Raw genomic sequence first — 18,189 nt, forward strand, 5'->3', positions numbered from 1 at the left:
TAACTGAACAGAGAAGCAAATGGCATGAGCATGGATGTCTTCATTTTAATGAATATATCATTTTGTTTTTCACTGTATCACCCATTTCGGTGGTATGTGCAGGCAACAAGGGTTAGATTCCCTGTGCTGGGATCAGGATGATTGGGAGGGGCTGGTTATGGAATAAATTGCCTAGGGAAGTTGTAGAGATTTTTAAGAGCAGGTTAGACAAATGCCTGTCAGAGAGGGTCTAGGTAATACTTAGTCCTGCCTGAGTGCAGGGGACTGGACTAGAAAACCTCTCGAGCTTCCTTCCAGTCCTATGATTCTATGTCTTCAAACCCCACAGGGATTGGGAGACACGGAGAATATCTTTTCCTGTAGCTGAGCCATCAGCCTACTTCTCAGGTGATGTAATAACAACTAGCTGTTATCAGATATCAAATCACTTTACAAAGGAGGGCAGTATTGTTTACCCCATTTTACAGATGGGGAATCTGAAGCGCAGAGGGGAAGTGACTTCCCAAGGTCACCCACAGGCCAGAGGCAGAAATGAAAATAGAATCCAAGTTTCCTGAGTCCCAGTCCAGTGGTTTTTCCTCTAGGCAATAGTGTGCCTGAGTTGCATCCACAAGAATGTCCAAGCTATTGTTGTGATACTTCACATTTTCCTATGCAGAAGTGTACAGGAGTTGCACACCTTGGAATTCTGTCCGCCACAAAAGCTTTGGGTTTAAATGGGCTGATGAGGTTTGGACATTGAGACATTCAGGTTTTGAAATAGTGGCAGCAGTGGGACAGCCCTTCGGCAGAGGTCTTCTCTCTCTGTTGTGGCTGTGAGCACAAGTAGCCTTTGGGTGTAACGTTTTAAGTTAGAAGAAAAGCAGTAGCCACCTGGCCACAAATGATGTTCATGTCTATCCTCGTTGGTCCCTGTCGTTTCAGCAGACAGGTGAAAGAACCTGAAGAGACCAGCTTTAGTAGATGCACCTCTCATCTGTTTCTCTAAACCTCCTTGCCAAATAAATAAGGCCACAACCTTTAGCCTGTAGTGATAAAGGAAGTAGTGAAGGCTAAGTGACTGCATTGCTGGTATGCAGTACTTCCTGTGCAAGAATTAGCTAGAGTTATAACTAGCTAAGTGGGTGTTGGGTGTGGGCAGTTGCCAACTCTTTGGTAGAAGAGAAGAATTAAAATAGGAAGAAGAATGATGGCACTAAGCAGGCTGATCTTAGAGAAAGAGATACCCCTTTTAGTACTTTGCTCCTCATTTATCTGGGACAGTAATCCAAGGTGTAGAATGCCAACAGCACAGCTCCTGAACGCTGTTCTGCAGATTGGAGCTAGGGACGTCTGACGCAGCCTCCTATTCTTCAAATCCAAACCTCTTCAATATGCGAACATTTTGAGAAGATTGAGTCTGGAAAATTACAAATTTCCTTAGTGCTTTTCAAATTTTGGAACTTATCTACGGACTTCTTCCACCTTTTGGAGATGTAAGAAATAAGAAGCATTAAAAAACGTGGAGAAGAGAGACTTAATTGTTTCCCTTTGCTAAAGTTTACCAAAGATATTGCGCAGAAATTCCCAAGCATCTAGCTAGTATAGACTTGAAGGGGAAGGATTTCAGCTGCTAACATGGCCTCTGCAATCTTATACCCACCTATTTGCTTGTTCTACATTGGCTTTGACAACTCGGCATTCCTTGCTACTAGGGATCATGTTGGTACTTAAAGCAGCAATGACCCTACAGGTTCACCTACTGGCAGAAAGAACCCCTTTTCCAAAGTTCTGGACTATTACAGGAGTAATTAGAGAGTTAGGTAAGAAACTTTTTCTCTTTTCTTTAGGTTCAGATTACATGGACGGACTTTCATCCAATGTTTGCTGAAGGGAGATCAAGTTGAATGGAGTCAACTTCCAACTTGTCAAGGTCAGGCTATTTTTATGGCTTTCAGAGGAACTCATTATTGGAGCTGTTACAGAGCAACTGTTAGTGCCTTTTCATGTGTGTTTTATATTCGATCATACAGATATTTTTGGGAGTGGGGAGACATGATGAAAGTGTAGGAGGATCCATGGTGTTGCTGGTGCCTTCTGTGGAAGCCACACTTCAAACAAACAAAGAAAACCCCACAGCCCTCTCTATCCCGACAGAGCATTCCCCTTGAGCTTGCTGTCTGGTGTATAGATTGCAATCCAACTAAAGACCTAAACACAGTTAAACTCTGAACATGAGGATGGTGGGGTTTGATTAGTTTCTCATTCCTCACCAAATTATCTCTGCTGCTTTTGAAGTCTTTCATCCAATTTACTTTTATTTAGTGTAATTCCTCCATGTTAACTATTCTCCTCCCTTCTCCTCAAAGCTAACCAACCAACCCTGGACTCCACACTTTGAATCTGAGGCTATTACATAGTGAAACCCAGTCTTAAAACTTTTTCCCAATTTATTTGCTTTAACCTTTTTGTCCTTTTGGACACTGCTTCTGGAACATTGTAGAAGCGCAACTATTGTCTTTCAAGGATGTCAATCAACTAGTCCCAGTTGCTTGTATATTATATTGCGGAGGATGTGTTCTGATAAGGCTGTTATCCGGGATTTGTTTAATGAAGCCAGAATCTCTAGCTGAAAGGATATTGGGAGTGAAGAAAAGTTTGAAAGCACAAAGTCTTGTAAATCTAAGGAAGATAATGCCTCACGTTTTGTTAAGACACAGTACTAATTACACACTCTAATAGTTGATTTTTTTCCGCTTTTGGGGAGGAATTGTGAACAAATGTGTACTTAATCTTTACAGTTCACCTCTAACTGAAATGTGCATTAATCATGATGCCATTCTCTTTTCCTTCAGTGGTTACTTGTTCTCCTCCTCCTAATGTTACCAATGGGATGCACAATGGCAGCAACGTGGAAATCTTTGTCTATAACTCATCAGTAACTTACAAATGTGACCAGGGCTTCTCTCTTATTGGAGAGGCTTCCATTCAGTGTACAACTAAATATAACATCAATGGAGTCTGGAATGGGTCTGCCCCTGAATGCAAAGGTGACTGTCTGGTTTTATCTTCCTCTTGTTCTACTTTCTCCCACCAGAAAAGAACAACAATATTTTGATTGCTAGGCAAACCCATGAACATGAGGAAATTGAGTTGGGCCTTAATCATCTAAAGATATAACTTGTGGTAAACCGGGTTGCTGTAGGAAGCATAATCCTTAAAAAGTGGCTGTCGCTGCATGTACACACAAGGAGGGAAAATTAAGATCTCACGGGTAATGTTAATTCTGTGGTTTCCTAATGGCTGAATGCTTTGCAATTTTAATAACTTGTGTCTGCTGTGGGTTTTATGTCACTTCTGGGCTTTTCGAAAAGAAAAAAGAAGTCCTATGTGGAACTAACGTCTCATAATCCACCTCCACGTGTCATTGAGGTTTGACTCTTGGGCCTAACGTACTGGAGGATAGACCTCTGTCAAGTTATAGAACTAATTATAATTGGTGACAGCAGGAGTAAATTGTTATCTGGACCAACCACAAGAGAAGGAAGCCCAACACACTAAAGCAATGGAATATATATGCACGAATAACCTCATTGTACACACCGCATAGCCAAGTATTTAGATTTGGCAAATTCTTTCAGTTACGCTACGTGCAATGTTAAGTCCCCTTCAAATGGCTAAATAGCTTTCTAGGGGGATCTAAGACAACTTTCTTAGTGAAACTCTCTTCGGTTCACTTTCAGTGTAACCTTTAATTTTCATGTTGACATTCTTTGCTTCAGCAATACCTTGTCCTCCACCTCCTGATATCACCCATGGATCCCATACTGGTCAGAGTGAACAAGAGTTTTCCTTTGGCTCAGCGGTAACTTACAAATGTGACCAGGGCTTCTCTCTTATTGGAGAGGCCTCGATTCATTGTACAACGAAAGATAATGTCAATGGAGAGTGGAGTGGGCCTGCCCCTGAATGCAAAGGTTAGTAGCATCTGTTTTTATCCCCTTCTTATTCTACCATCTCCTCCCAGGAAAAACTATATTTTGATTGCTAAGTAAACCCATAAACCTGAGGAGATTCAGTTGGTGCTTAGTCCCCCTAAATACGTATCACGAAAACTAGTTACTGTTGGAAAACTGAAGAATAACGGACACTTCTTAAATCATTCCTGGAAACCATTTTTGCCTCTAATACCTCCTGTATTTTTTGTCTCCCTTCAGCGTTCCAAGGTTGCAGTTAATTCTCATGTTACAAACAGTTGATTTTAGGTGGAGATAAACTCCTAAACTAAGGTTTTACTTTATGCCAGTACCCTACTACTCAGTGCAAAAGTGGGGGGAGGGGGAGAGAGAGCCTTACAAGGAGGATTTTTTGGGAACCCTATTTTTCAGAACTCTCTGGGAGGGCTCCTTGGCAGTGAAGGCTCAGGCTTCTGTGAGTTCATATCACAGCCACAAAGTTCTTAGAAGGGGGAAATAAAGATCATTGTACAAGTCTCCTTTGGGCGACGGCAGTGTTCACTCACACTATTTCATTTAGTTAACAGTGCATTTATGTACTTGGTATTCAAGCAGCTGCAACAATTTGGTTTTATTCTTGCTGAGTTACCCAGGCTAACAGCTGGGGTGGAGGCTCTTTCAGAGCCATTAGCTAGGTTGGTCACCTCGCTGCTTTAATATTAAACTCTCCCAAAAGCGGGGAAGTTCAGTTCCAGAATATCATTGTATGTAGATGTTTAACTCGTGCAGTTTACTGGAGGGGGTTGGGGGAGGGGCCCGATAGTCTACATACAGTACAGCACCCAACTGTATGGGTAACGTCTTCTTAAAGGGAAAGATCCCTTTTTTGCTTCTGCAGATCTGGCCCCGGTTACAGAATTTTCATGTGCATTTTATGGTCACTTGATTTAGATTATGTCAATTATATAGATATTTTTGGGAAGGGGGAGATATGATGAAAATGTAGGAGGATCCATTGTGTTGCTGGTGCCTTCTGTAGAAGCCACATTTCAAAGAAACAAAAAAACCCTCAGCCTTCTCTATCTCTACAGAGCATTCCTCTTGAGCTTGCTGTCTGGTGTATAGATTCCAGTCCAACTAATGACCTAAACACAATTGAACCCTGAACACTGGGATGGTGGGGTTCGATTAGTTTCTCATTCCTCACCAAATAATCTCTATTCGCCCATGAAAGCTCATGCTCCATAATGTCTGTTAGTCTATAAGGTGCCACAGGACTCTTTGATACTTTTATATTTCTGTTAAATTCCTTATGAATTGTGAAAAATTTGGCCTACACTGCACAAGGGATCAGAAAAGAGTTGCCCTTGGAATTGATGAATCCCACAATACCTTTAAATGATTATGCCTGTGAGTGAGATCATGGTAACTAGTGTAGAATTTCCGAGGTCCTTCTGCTTGCCCTTTTTGAATACTGGCACAAGATCATCACTGAAGAAGAATGGCTGCGCGGAGCGGGGGCAGCGAGCCCCGCCCGAGCGGCACCGCCCCACCGGCTCCCGGCGCAGGGGCTCGGCCCAGCCAGTCGGGCCCCTGGGGAGCGAGAGGCCGCGAGGCAACCCGGGACAGGGGACAGGCGTGAGCATGCGGGCAGCGGGCTCGGCCCCACGGCCTGTCGGGGCGGGTGTTTCCGCTGCCCCAGGCCCGCCGGGTGGTGTCTTGTGTTGGCCCCGCTTCTGCCCGGGAGAGACAAGCCCGGAGCTACACAGAGCCCGTCCCCGGCCTGGGAACCAACTCACCGTCTGCAGCGTGGCTGGGTGGGGCCGGGTCTGGCTGGGAGCCCAGATAACGGTGCGTGGAGCCCTTTGCTCACCCAGCCCCTGGCTTTACCCCGGCTCTGCTGGGTCCTCTACTGGTGAGGCGGCCTCTCAGCCCAGTTTTAGTGTAATTAACCCTGTCACCGCCTCGCTGTGAAGTGGGGAGACTAAGTTGCTCGCTTCAGGGATGATGCCCCAGCACCTGGATGTGTTGTAAGGAATCAGCGCGGAGCTAGTAGCTGAAGTGTTGTGAGCTGATGAGATGGTCCCAAGAGAGGACAGGATCATCAGGGGAGTGCAGGCTAATGGAAGCCCAGATCAGACAGGATTAAGAAAGAGAATTTGATCAGTGAGCTCAGACACAAGGAGGAGGAAGATGAGACTTGCCTGGGAAGGAGCAGTTCTAGAACTGGAGAGGATCAAGGATGCTGTTAGAAGGCAGAAACACAAGGCAGTGAACGTAAGAATGGCCACAGTAGGTCTGATCAATGGTCCATCTACCCCAGTAGTCGATGCCAGATACTTCACAGGGAATGAACAGAACAGGGTGCTTATAGAGTGATCCATCTCCTGTCGTCCAGTGCCAAAGTCTGGTAGTCCGAGGTTAAAGGACACCCAGAGCATGTGCTTGTGCCCCTGACCATAATGGTTAATAGCCGTTGATGGACCTGCCCTCCATGAACTTAATTTATTCTCTTTTCAACTCAGTTATACTTTTGGCCTTCGCAACATCATGTTCAATGATGTTAGAAGGGAAGGGAGGAAGGGATATGGGGCAATAGTTGAAGGGATAGGTGGGATCAGAGGAGGACTTTTGGGATTGGGAGAGACCGGAGCTTGTTTGCATTTGATTCTAGTGAGCTAGCAACGTGTCAGGGGATCTTCTACTGTGAATTATCAGAGGGGTAGCCGTGTTAGTCTGGTTCTGTAAAACGTCTGTTAGTCTATAAGGTGCCACAGGATTCTTTGCTGCTTCTACTGTGAATGGCACTCCAGGCATGTTTACTGGGCCAAATATTATCCATCTCTGAAAATGTATTATAATTCTCACGGTTGTGCGTGGGACTAGATTGTTTATGGTTCAAAGAGTTAATTGATGGTGTGGCTACAAGGGTGTATTAGGGACACCTAATACATGTGGATCTCTCGCACTGTGCAGTCTCAGAAATATTAAGGAAAATGAAATGATTAAAATTAGTTTCATGTTTTTCTTGTTTGTCTTAGTGATGTTGTTCAGTGGTACTTTGACTTCTGTGTGAGGAGGCATAGCTTTGACATATTTGTGGGAGAGTGAAGGAGAAAATCTGGGACTGGGCCTCTTTTCTTTTAGCCTGTTTTGTCAGATACTAACACTGTAAAAGTCACTCTAGTCATCTTGTGGCATCTGATGTCTTTCTGTGAGTGGCCTGGCTGTTTATATGATTTTCAGAACAGTCAGATGTTTTATACAGTATCTATGCTGAAAACAATCCTGAAAAATCCCCAAATAAAACTGGTGATTGTAAGGGGGGAGAAATATCCATTCTAGCTCTGAGCACAGGATTCATGGTGGTCAAAAGCTTTTGTTTAAGGGACGAATCTCTCCAGCTTGACCTGTCCCCCTAGCTGGCTCACTTGGAGTGTGGGTGGGAGCTAGAGAGTTGCTTAGGCTGGAGCTCATCATGCAGTGGGGACTCAGCTGCTCTGTGCTGCTAATCCAACCAGGGGCGGCTCTAGGAATTCCGCTGCTCCAAGCACAGGGCATGCCGCAGGGGGCGCGCTGCCGGTCGCCGGTCCCGCAGTTCCCGGGGACCTCTGGCAGACGTGCCTGCGAAGGGTGCGCTGGTCCCGTGGCTCCGGCGGACCTCCCACAGGCATGACTGCGGAAGGTCTGCCGGAGCCGCTTGCCACCCTGCCGGCAAAATGCCGCCCCACGCACGCGCTTGGCACGCTGGGGTCTGTAGCCGGCCCTGAATCCAATCACTCTCTGCACCTCCACCATTCTTTTGCAGCGGTGGCTGCTCTCGCTAGGCTAATTCCTGTTTAGATAACTTGACCTAGCACAGCAGTGAAGACGCCTTTAGTTTAAACCCCTGGCTGTGGGAAGCTTGTGTGTTCTCATAGGCTACTGGAAAACCTGAGGAACCCCCACAACGGGGCTCACCTGCCTGTGGCAGGTCCCTGTAACATCTAAGGCATGTCAGGATCCTTTTCAGTGAAGGCAGCTGTGTGAAATTATTTACAATAAATCTCTCTCTTGTTAAAATTAGAGTATGTTCTTCTGTTTTTTGGATAGGTCAGTGTGGGGCCCCGCCAAGCCTCAGTCGTGCCAGCCCCCATGATACGAGTTGCACAGAGGGCTGCCCTATCGGCACAGAAGTGACCTACAGGTGCCTTAATGGCTTTGTTAAAATCCCTGGAAAGTCAGACACTGTCGTTTGCCTTTCAAACGCAGAGTGGTCAAACTTTGGAGAGTTTTGTAATGGTAAGTATTTTATTTTTTCTGAAACAAATTTCCACTGGCCACCCTTCGCTGATGGAAATGTCAGACTTTCCCCTACTGAATAGCCCTACTCAAAATTAGCTTTAATAACTAGTTTCAAGTTCCTTTCTGGATCAGACACAATATACAATTAACTTGCTTATTCAAGAATCTTGTTGCAAAGCAATCTGTGAACATCCATCAGTGAGACGACTTGTGCTTGATTCAGGAATGTGCGGTTTAGAGCGACAGGAATGGGAAGTAATTTTATATTTGAGTTTTGACTGCCCAGAAATAAGTGGGGATGCCTCCATCCTTGGGATGCTCAGACAGTTTTGCTCCATCATCTGGCAAATGTGGAATAAAGCTGTTTCAGAAATGATTTACCTGCACATTACCACTTATATTACACAATTGCATAAGCCTCCTGGCCAATGGGAACTGGGGGCATGGTGCCTGTGGGAGAGAGTCATGCGGAGCTGCTTGTGCACCTCCGCCTAGGAGCTGGACCTGCTTCCGAGGCTCAGAATGGTTCGCGGTGCTAGGACAGTCAGGAAGCCTGCCTTAGCATCCCTGCTGCACTGCTGACAGGGAGCCGCCCGAGGTAAGCCCATGCCCCAATCCCCAGCCAGGCATGAGCGGCTGAGAGGAGGAGGATTTTGTTCAATCAGTGGCGACTGAGGTCGTGGGGAAGGAAAGATTTGCGAGGGAACACAAGCTCTGTGTTTGCCATGTGGAGTTTAAGCTACTGGCAGGGAATCCAAACAGGAGTTTTGTGAGTTGTCAATATAATGATTGCATCCAAAGCTGTGAGAGCGGATAGGATCCCAAAAACAGGATGCACAAGGAAAAGAGGGTGGGCCAAGGAGAGAATCCTGGCAGATTCTCACTGGTGGGGTGGGAGTGGGGGGAGTTGGAGGATCCACCAAAATAGACCTGAAAGTAGGAGATGGAAGAGTCAGGAGAAAAACCGTGAGAGGCTGGAGTGACAATAGCCAGTAGATGATGGGACTGAAAGAAGTAGAAATGGTTGATGCTGTCCAAGCAGGGGCGGCTCCAGGCACCAGCACCCAAAGGCCTGTGGGAGAGAGTCGTGCGGAGCTGATTGTGTCCCACATGGCTCCAGCCAGCAGTCGCCGTGAGGGCGGAAGAGTCAGGCATCCTTCAGCGTCATGCCTGCGGGAGGTCCGACAGTCCCACGGCTTTGGCAGTAATTCGGCGGCAGGTACGCCGAAGCCACGGGACCGGCGGACCTCCTGCAGGCATGCCGCCGAAGGCCTTGGGGTGGCAAAATACATAGAGCCGTCCCTAGGTCCAAGGCACTAAGCAGTCAAGGAGAATGGGGTGGGGTAGAGGCCCTGGGAATTGTGTGAGACTTCAGTAAAGTGGAGAGGATGGACACACACTGGAGAGGATCACAAGGTTAGAGTTGAAGATAACCGTGCCCTGGTTGTAAACAGAATGTTCAGTTTGAATTGGAGATGAGGAGCAGGGGGGAAATCTCTTTCTACATGCTTTAATCTACCAATGCCTTTCTCTCTCTTAGCTCCTTCATTTTCTTTTTTACTCCTTAGTTCATATCACCCGCTGCTTGGAGCAGCACCCAGTTAGCTTTGTCCAAGTTGCTTGCCTCTCTTCGTTAAAAATAATTTTAAAAAAATCTCCCTTCCCCTGCATATTTTGTAAAGTGTCCTGCTCTAGTGCTCATATGCAGCTCTGTGGCTGTACTGTTATAGCTGCTGCTGCCTCTAAATAGGTTTATCAGACAACAACTGTGAAAAAATGGTAATAGGCGCCTATATAAGAAAAACTCCCAAAAAACAGGACTGTCCCTTTCAAAATGGGACATCTGATCACCCTACCTCTAAATCATAAGCTTTTGGGGCAGGGTACCTGTTTGGTACCCTTCACTTATGTTAGAGAGCTGTGTTTCTGTTTTTTGAGTGAGTGTGTGTGTGTGAGATAAATAGAAAGCTAGAAGTACAATTTTTGTGCCTATCTTTGTAGCTAAATCTTTTAGATCCGGTGTCTTCCCCCCCCCCCTTTTTTTTTGGCTAGGTAGCTGTGGTGCCCCACCAAGGTTAAAATCTGCTACCTTAAGCAAGGAAGATGGGCAGAAGAATTACTGTCCTCCTGGGAGCACTGTGAGTTATGTCTGTCGCCCAGGATATGAGAGCACCGAAGTGAAACCTGTCATTACTTGTCTTGAGAATTTAACATGGTCAGAAGCCCCTGAGTTCTGTAGAGGTGAGTGTCTTTTCTCTCTCCGCTGAGCGAGTGGCCTTCTGTGTTTTGTGTTAAGCAGCTGGTTCACATTTCAGTACCGGCTTGTCAGTGTTAGTTTGAAAACCTTTTTGTCAGGTTTTGATTTTAAATTTGAATTCAGCTTTAAATGGAGAGAGAAAGCAAAGTGAGTACTATTGAATGTAAGACAGCGCTTGCAGTAGTTAAGCTTTTCCTTGTGTTCGTTGTGCTTCCCAGCAGCAATAGGAAATCACAAATAAAGCAGTAAAGTTAATATCATACTGTGGTAAATATCCATTTAAAGATGTTGAGCACAGTTTCCCGGGAAACTATATGTTAAAGAGAATGATAGTATTATTTTTGTCATTGTTAAAATTCACACGTTTAAAATCTCTAGCCTCAGCGACCACTCATTCAGCATACAGTTCAACCAAACTGAATCACTGTATTAAAAATAAAGGCAATATTTAATAACTATGTATGGCAAAGTTGTTCAAATACCAAAATATAAAACAAAACGTCAATGAAGGATGGCCTCATTGTGAAGAATACTGCAAGTTTTGGCAAAGCTTCCTATATTGAGTGTGTATCTGTTGCATTCCATGCAAAACCCTCATTAATACGGGGTGAGAGGAAGGAGCCAACTCAGTGATCACCCTTAACCGCAGCTCCCTGCATGTCTGTGTTATATTCTGTTTGACAAACTCAGGCTGTATCGTAACACTGACGTGAATTTCTTGTGCAGTCTTAGGGTATGTCTACACTACAAAAGTAGTTCGATTTAACTTAGGTCGAATTTGTGGATTCGACCTTATGAAGTCGAATTTGTGTATCCACACTAAGGACACTAATACGACTTTGTGAGTCCACACTAACGGGGCAAGCGTCGACATTGGAAGCGGTGCATTCTGGGCAGCTATCCCACAGTTCCCGCAGTCCCCGCTTCCCATTGGAATGCTGGGTAGAGCCCCCAGTGCCTGCTGGGGGAAAAATGTGTCGAGGTGGTTTTGGGTAACTGTCGTCATTCAACCGTCCTCCCGCCTCCTCCCTGAAAGCGCCGGCGGGAAATCTGTTCACGCACTTTTCTGGTCAGTGATAGCACGGACGCCACAGCACTGCGAGCATGGAGCCCACTGCGATCATCGCTGCACTTATGGCCGTTGTCAACTCCTCGCACCTTATCATCCACCTCTTCCACAGTCAGCCGCTGAGAAATCGGGCGAGGAGGCTCCGGCAGCGCGGTGAGGACATGAAGTGTCAGAGTGGCACAGACCTCTCACAAAGCACGGGATCCCATGCCGCGGAGATCATGGTGGCAATGGGTCAAGTTCATGGTGTGGAACGGCGATTCTGGGCCCGGGAAACAAGCACGGACTGGTGGGACCGCATAGTGCTGCAGGTCTGGGATGAATCACAGTGGCTGCGAAACTTCAGGATGCGTAAGGGCACTTTCCTTGAACTCTGTGACTTGCTGTCCCCTGCCCTGAAGCGCCAGGACACCCGGATGCAAGCAGCCCTGTGTGTGCAGAAGCGAGTGGCCATAGCCCTCAGGAAACTTGCAACGCCAGACAGCTACTGGTCAGTAGAGAACCACTTTGGCATGGGCAAATCTACCGTGGGGGTTGCTGTGATGCAAGTAGCCAACGCAATCGTTGTCCTACTGCTCTCAAAGGTAGTGACCCTGGGAAACGTCCAGGTCGTCATAGATGGCTTCGCCGCGATGGGATTCCCAAACTGCGGTGGGGCTATAGATGGGACTCACATCCCCATCCTGGGACCAGCCCACCAGGCCAGCCAGTATATTAACAGAAAGGGCTACTTTTCAATGGTGCTGCAAGCACTGGTGGACCATAGGGGACGTTTTACCAACATCTACGTTGGGTGGCCGGGCAAGGTTCATGACGCGCGTGTTTTCAGGAACTCTTGTCTGTTTAGATGCCTGCAGGAAGGTAGTTTCTTCCCAGACCACAAAATAACTTTTGGGGATGTAGAGATGCCTACAGTGATCCTCGGGGACCCAGCCTACCCGCTAATGCCCTGGCTCATGAAGCCCTATACAGGCGCCCTAGACAGTGACAAAGAACTCTTCAACTATCGGCTGAGCAAGTGCAGAATGGTGGTGGAGTGTGCTTTCGGACGTCTCAAGGGGAGATGGAGGAGCTTACTGACTCGCTCAGATCTCAGCGAAACCAATATCCCCATTGTTATTGCAGCTTGCTGTGTGCTCCACAGTCTTTGTGAGAGCAAGGGGGAGACCTTTATGGTGGGATGGGAGGTTGAGGCAAATCGCCTGGCTGCTGATTACGCTCAGCCAGACACCCGTGTGATTAGAAGAGCCCAGCGGGAAGCGCTGTGCATCCGGGAGGCTTTGAAAGCTAGGTTCCTCAGAGAGCAGGGTAACCTATGACTGTCCAGTTTCTTTACAGAGAAGCTGAACCTGCCCCTGTTTCAGTTACTGTTGACTTTTTTCTGCGGTTACATACCCCGTTCACCAAGTTTCCCCCCTTCCAACACACGTTTAAAAATAAAGTTAATGGAACATTGTTAATTAACAAAGTTTTCTTTACTAATGAATTCGCGTTAAAGGGTTCAAACAGGGACGCAGACTGTGGTGGGTACGGTGTGCAGTGATGTACAGACCGCTTCTACACTCAAGGAAGGACAGGCTCCTGCTCCTACAGCGGTCTCTTGGGGGAGGACGGTTACAGGAGGGTGTGCAGGAAGGGGTGGGTTTGCAGGAAGGGGTGAGGGGTGTGTGGGAAGTGTGAGTAGGTGTAGGGGGATGAGGGCTCTGGCTAGGGCTCAGGGCATCGGAGAGGCTCATGGCTAGGGTGGAAGGGCATGGTAAGGGCAGCCTGCCTTGCCATTTGTGGATGGCAGGCGCTAGGACCCTGGGGCAGCAGACACCTCCCAGACTGACCTGGGGCAGCAGACACCTCCCAGACTGACCCGGGTGCCTAGTGACTGCACTCTGTGTGTGACCTGCTGTTGATCCTGCCCCTACGTCTGTACCCTGGTAATGGTGGCTGTCCTATGCAATTAACAAACCCCTCCCCCCCCCCACACAAAGTCTTCTGCAAAGAAACATGACGGAAACGGTAATTAACAGCAAACTATTTTTAATACTCAACTACACAGTTGGGGGATGAAACTGGGATTTGGGATTGGGTGAGCCAGGAAGGGAAGCAATTCTCATACTTTAGGGAATGAGAGCTGTTTGGTACATGAGCGCTCTGCTGGGGTGGAATGACAGTTTTCATGGCCCCTAGCGCCCCTCCTTCTTGTTATTTTGGGTGAGGGGGGACAGGACTTTGTGGCGGGGGAGGGCGGTTGCAGATACAGTGCAGGGGGGCTCTCTCCTCCTGCCTGTGGTCCTGCAGAACATCCACAAGGCGCCGGAGCGTGTCCGTTTGCTCCCTCATTAGGCCAAGCAGCGTTTGAGTCACCTGCTGGTCTTCCTGCCGCCACCTGTCCTCCCGTTCGCTGTGTGAGCGCTGGTACTGAGAGAGGGTCTCCCTCCACTGGCTCTGCTGGGCCGCCTCGGCTCTGGAGCAGGCCATCAGTTCAGTGAACATCTCGTCCCGAGTCTTTTTCTTTCGCCGCCTAATCTGCGCCAGCCTCTGTGAGGGGGATGCCAGGGCAGGTCGGGAAACAGCCGCAGCTGTGTGATGGGAAAAAGGAAGTGATTTCCTTGCAAAGATACATGTTTGCGAACACTGAACACAGTCTAGTCTGTCTCTGTGAACAAGACCATACACGGCACCTATCCCATGCGCTCTCAGGACAAGTTCGAATTTTCGGCCTTCGCTTTCATTGCCTGGGGTCTTGCACTGGAGATCAGACAAGCGAGGCAGGACAGCAGAATCCGTGGAGCAGCCAGGCATGGTAAGCCGTAAACTTTAGGCTGCTTAAAAGTTAATGTATAGCAGTGCCCTCCTGCTGCAGGCAATCCGGAAAGCATAAACTCTGACCCTGTTCCACCCCCTCGCAGCTGTCCCCGGGAAAGATCCCTGTATGCTTCCCCTCTGCAGCCTCCACCACGTGGCTGTTAAACGACGCTTATTGTTATGCAAAGGAAAAGTGAAGCATTCCCAATAGTAACATTACACTAATTCCCCTAATTAGATGCAGCAGTCGCCGAGTGAGATCACCCTGAGGCGGGTCACTAAGAGAGACAGAGAGCGCATGCTGCGTGAAACCCTGCACAAACCAGGGCCCTATGCTGCCATGCTCGTGGAGGCAATGCTCCCACAGTACCTGAGGATAGCCTGGTGCGGAAGAGTGTGCTTCCACGGAGCACCCAATAAGTCAGCTCTCCCCAGGAATCTCCTGCGGAGGCTTTTCGAGTACCTCTACGAGAGCTTCGTGGAACTCTCCCAAGAGGATTTCTGTTCTATCCCCATATGCATTGACCTTCTTTTCATATAGTTTTTATTCCTGTTTTTTAAAAAATAAATGTTTTACATGTTTATAGCACTTACCGACTGATCCTTCCCCTGATTCAGAGTCCGGGTTAACGGCCGGGGAGGGTTGGTAGGGGATCTCCGTGAGGGTGATGAAGAGATCCTGGCTGTCGGGGAAATCAGTATTATGGCGCTGTCGCCTGCCTCGTCCTCCACACACCCGTCCTCATCTTCCCCATCTGCAAACCTCGCCGAGAAACGGCCCGTCGACACTCTCCCATCCTCAGAGTCCACGGTCACTGGTGGGGCAGTGGTGGCAGACCCACCGAGAATGGCATGCAGTGCCTCGTAGAAGCGGCATGTCTGGGGCTGGGCTCCGGAGCGTCCGTTTGCCACTTTGATTTTTTGGTAGCCTTGTCTCAGGTCCTTGATTTTCACGCGGCACTGCGTTGCATCCCGGCTGTATCCTCTGAGTGCCATGGCTTTGGAGACCTTCTCGTAGGTCTTTGCATTCCGTTTTTTGGAGCGCAGCTCCGAAAGCACAGACTGATCGCCCCACACAGCGATCAGATCCAAGACTTCCCGGTCAGTCCATGCTGGGGCCCTCTTTCTACTCTGAGATTGCATGGACCCCTCTGCTGGAGAGCTCTGCATCATTGCCGGTGCTGCTGAGCTCGCCCCGATGTCCAACCAGGAATTGAGATTCAAACTGGCCAGACAGGAAAAGGAATTCAAATTTTCCCGGGGCTTTTCTTGTATGGCTGGTCAGAACATCTGAGCTCGGACTGCTGTCCAGAGCGTCAACAAAGTGGTGCACTGTGGGATAGCTCCCGGAGCTACTAAGGTCGATTTCCGTCCACACATAGGCTAACTCGACATAGCCATGTCGAATTTAGCGCTACTCCCCTCGTCGGGGTGGAGTACCAAATTCGAACTAAAGAGCCCTCTAGGTCAAACTAATTAGCTTCCTGGTGTGGACGGTTGCACGGTTAAATCGAATTAACGCTGCTAAATTCGACACAAACTCCTAGTGTAGACCAGGCCTTAGACTCAAGTGATCTCGCATGCCTGCTTAGGAAAATACTTGATGTATATAATAGGCCATATATTTTTATGTACAAAAATCTTGTCCACATCAATGTCAGAAATCTTTTTCAATATAATCATTAGTCCTAGTTGTAGTTTTCTCTGTGGCTCCTGGAATGCAGCAGGTCTCTTCTGTTTGCCATGTGGACATGGTGAATGTCTGATAGTGTGCTCTTTATGGTAATAAGTGCCTGGCATCAGAGGCAGCATCACAAATAACTCCCAGTACCAGGTAGGAGGAGTCTCTGCCATTGAAGTTGACAAAGTGATAGAATTAAACACGTAAGATGGACAATAAGAATGTCCACAGTTAAGTAGGAGGGTGAACTAACTGGACTGCTGGTCTGCCATTGTCATAGTCCAGGGGTGGCCAAACTTACTGACCCTTCGAGCCAAATACAACAACCTTCAGAAGTTCAAGAGCTGGAGCAGGAGGCACCTGCTGGGGCTAGGGGCTTCAGCCCTGCTCCTCTTGAAGCCCTGAGACCCGCCTCCCTGCTGGGCAGAAGCCTCTAACCCACCACCCTGCTCCAAGGCAGAGGTCCCAAAAGCCTCTACCCCAAGTTTGGTAGGGAGGCTCCGTGAGCTGCACTTTAACTGTAAAAGAGCCACATGCGGCTCGCGAGCCACAGTTTGGCCACCCCGGCCATAGTCTCTTCTAAGTCTGTTAGTTTGTTGCATCAACATAACACGCTAACACTGATCTTGTTCTGTTCTAGGGAAATCGTGTGGCGTTCCAAAAGGACCAGAGCATGGCAGAGCTGTTGTTCTAACCAGTGACCTGTATGGTGCAAGAGCAAACGTCATTTGTGATGAAGGGTGAGTGTTGGGCAACCGGTGCTGATTAATTCACAGAGCTTAGTTTGGTGAACAGTGGAAAATGAATAATAGAAATTCCAATCTAATTTAAAAACCTAACCTGAGCAGGTGCTACAGATCTGCTGTCCTGGCTTCAGGGCCCTATTGAAAAAGTATAACCTTCCCACTGAATTTGGCCAGGTGTGGCTCATGATCCCTCCAGTCCTCCAGCTGAAAGATTAAGTTGGAGGAAGCAGGTGCAGCTATGGTATCGTGGGGTGCACTTCAATTTGTTCAAGCTGCTGTTGGAAAAAACTTCCAGAATATGTGATTGGGTTCTGGTTTCATTGGATTGTGCAGGTACTTTCTGGACATCAGAGTAACTGAACAGAGAAGCAAATGGCATGAGCATGGATGTCTTCATTTTAATTAATATATCATTTTGTTTTTCACTGTATCACCCATTTTGGTGGTATGTGCAGGCAACAAGGGTTAGATTCCCTGTGCTGGGATCAGGATGATTGGGAGGGGCTGGTTATGGAATAAATTGCCTAGGGAAGTTGTAGAGATTTTAAGAGCAGGTTAGACAAATGCCTGTCAGAGAGGGTCAAGGTAATACTTAGTCCTGCCTGAGTGCAGGGGACTGGATTAGAAAACCTCTCGAGGTTCCTTCCAATCCTATGATTCTATGTCTTCAAACCCCACAGGGATTAGGAGACAAAGAGACTGCCTTTTCCTGTAGCTGAGCCATCAGCCTACTTCTCAGGTGATGTAATAACAACTAGCTGTTATCAGATATCAAATCACTTGACAAAGGAGGGCAGTATTGTTTACCCCATTTTACAGATGGGGAAACTGAAGCACAGAGGGGAAGTGACTTCCCAAGGTCACCCACAGGCCAGAGGCAGAAATGAAAATAGAATCCAAATTTCCTGAGTCCCAGTCCAGTGGTTTTTCCTCTAGGCAGTAGTGTGCCTGAGTTGCATCCACAAGAATGTCCAAGCTATTGTTGTGGTACTTCACATTTTCCTATGCAGAAGTGTACAGGAGTTGCACACCTTGGAATTCTGTCCGCCATAAAAGCTTTGGGTTTAAATGGGCTGAAGAGGTTTGGACATTGAGACATTCAGGTTTTCAAAGAGTGGCAGCAGTGGGACAGCCCTTCGGCAGAGGTCTTCTCTCTCTGTTGTGGCTGTGAGCACAAGTGGCCTTTGGGTGTAATGTTTTAAGTTAGAAGAAAAGCAGTAGCCACCTGGCCACAAATGATGTTCATGTCTATCCTTGTTGGTCCCTGTCGTTTCAGCAGACAGGTGAGAAAACCTGAAGAGACCAGCTTTAGTAGATGCACCTCTCGTCTGTTTCTCTAAACCTCCTTGCCAAATAAATAAGGCCACAACCTTTAGCCTGTAGTGATAAAGGAAGTAGTGAAGGCTAATTGACTGCAT

General features: G+C 47.6%; 1 protein-coding gene across 1 annotated transcript in view; it reads left to right on the forward strand.

The window, feature by feature from the left end:
- The window catches only part of LOC120403911 (complement receptor type 1-like), a 626,098-nt gene that overhangs the window by 206,268 nt on the left and 401,641 nt on the right, over positions 1-18,189 (forward strand). Inside the window, exons 6-10 of the mRNA XM_039535862.1 lie at positions 1,830-1,912; positions 2,835-3,029; positions 3,762-3,956; positions 8,028-8,216; positions 10,272-10,460. Coding sequence (XP_039391796.1) covers positions 1,830-1,912; positions 2,835-3,029; positions 3,762-3,956; positions 8,028-8,216; positions 10,272-10,460 — 851 coding nt within the window. The remainder of the gene's footprint in view (positions 1-1,829; positions 1,913-2,834; positions 3,030-3,761; positions 3,957-8,027; positions 8,217-10,271; positions 10,461-18,189) is intronic.

Source organism: Mauremys reevesii, linkage group 4, assembly GCF_016161935.1.
Source record: "Mauremys reevesii isolate NIE-2019 linkage group 4, ASM1616193v1, whole genome shotgun sequence".
In the NCBI taxonomy this organism is placed as follows: Eukaryota; Metazoa; Chordata; order Testudines; family Geoemydidae; genus Mauremys; species Mauremys reevesii.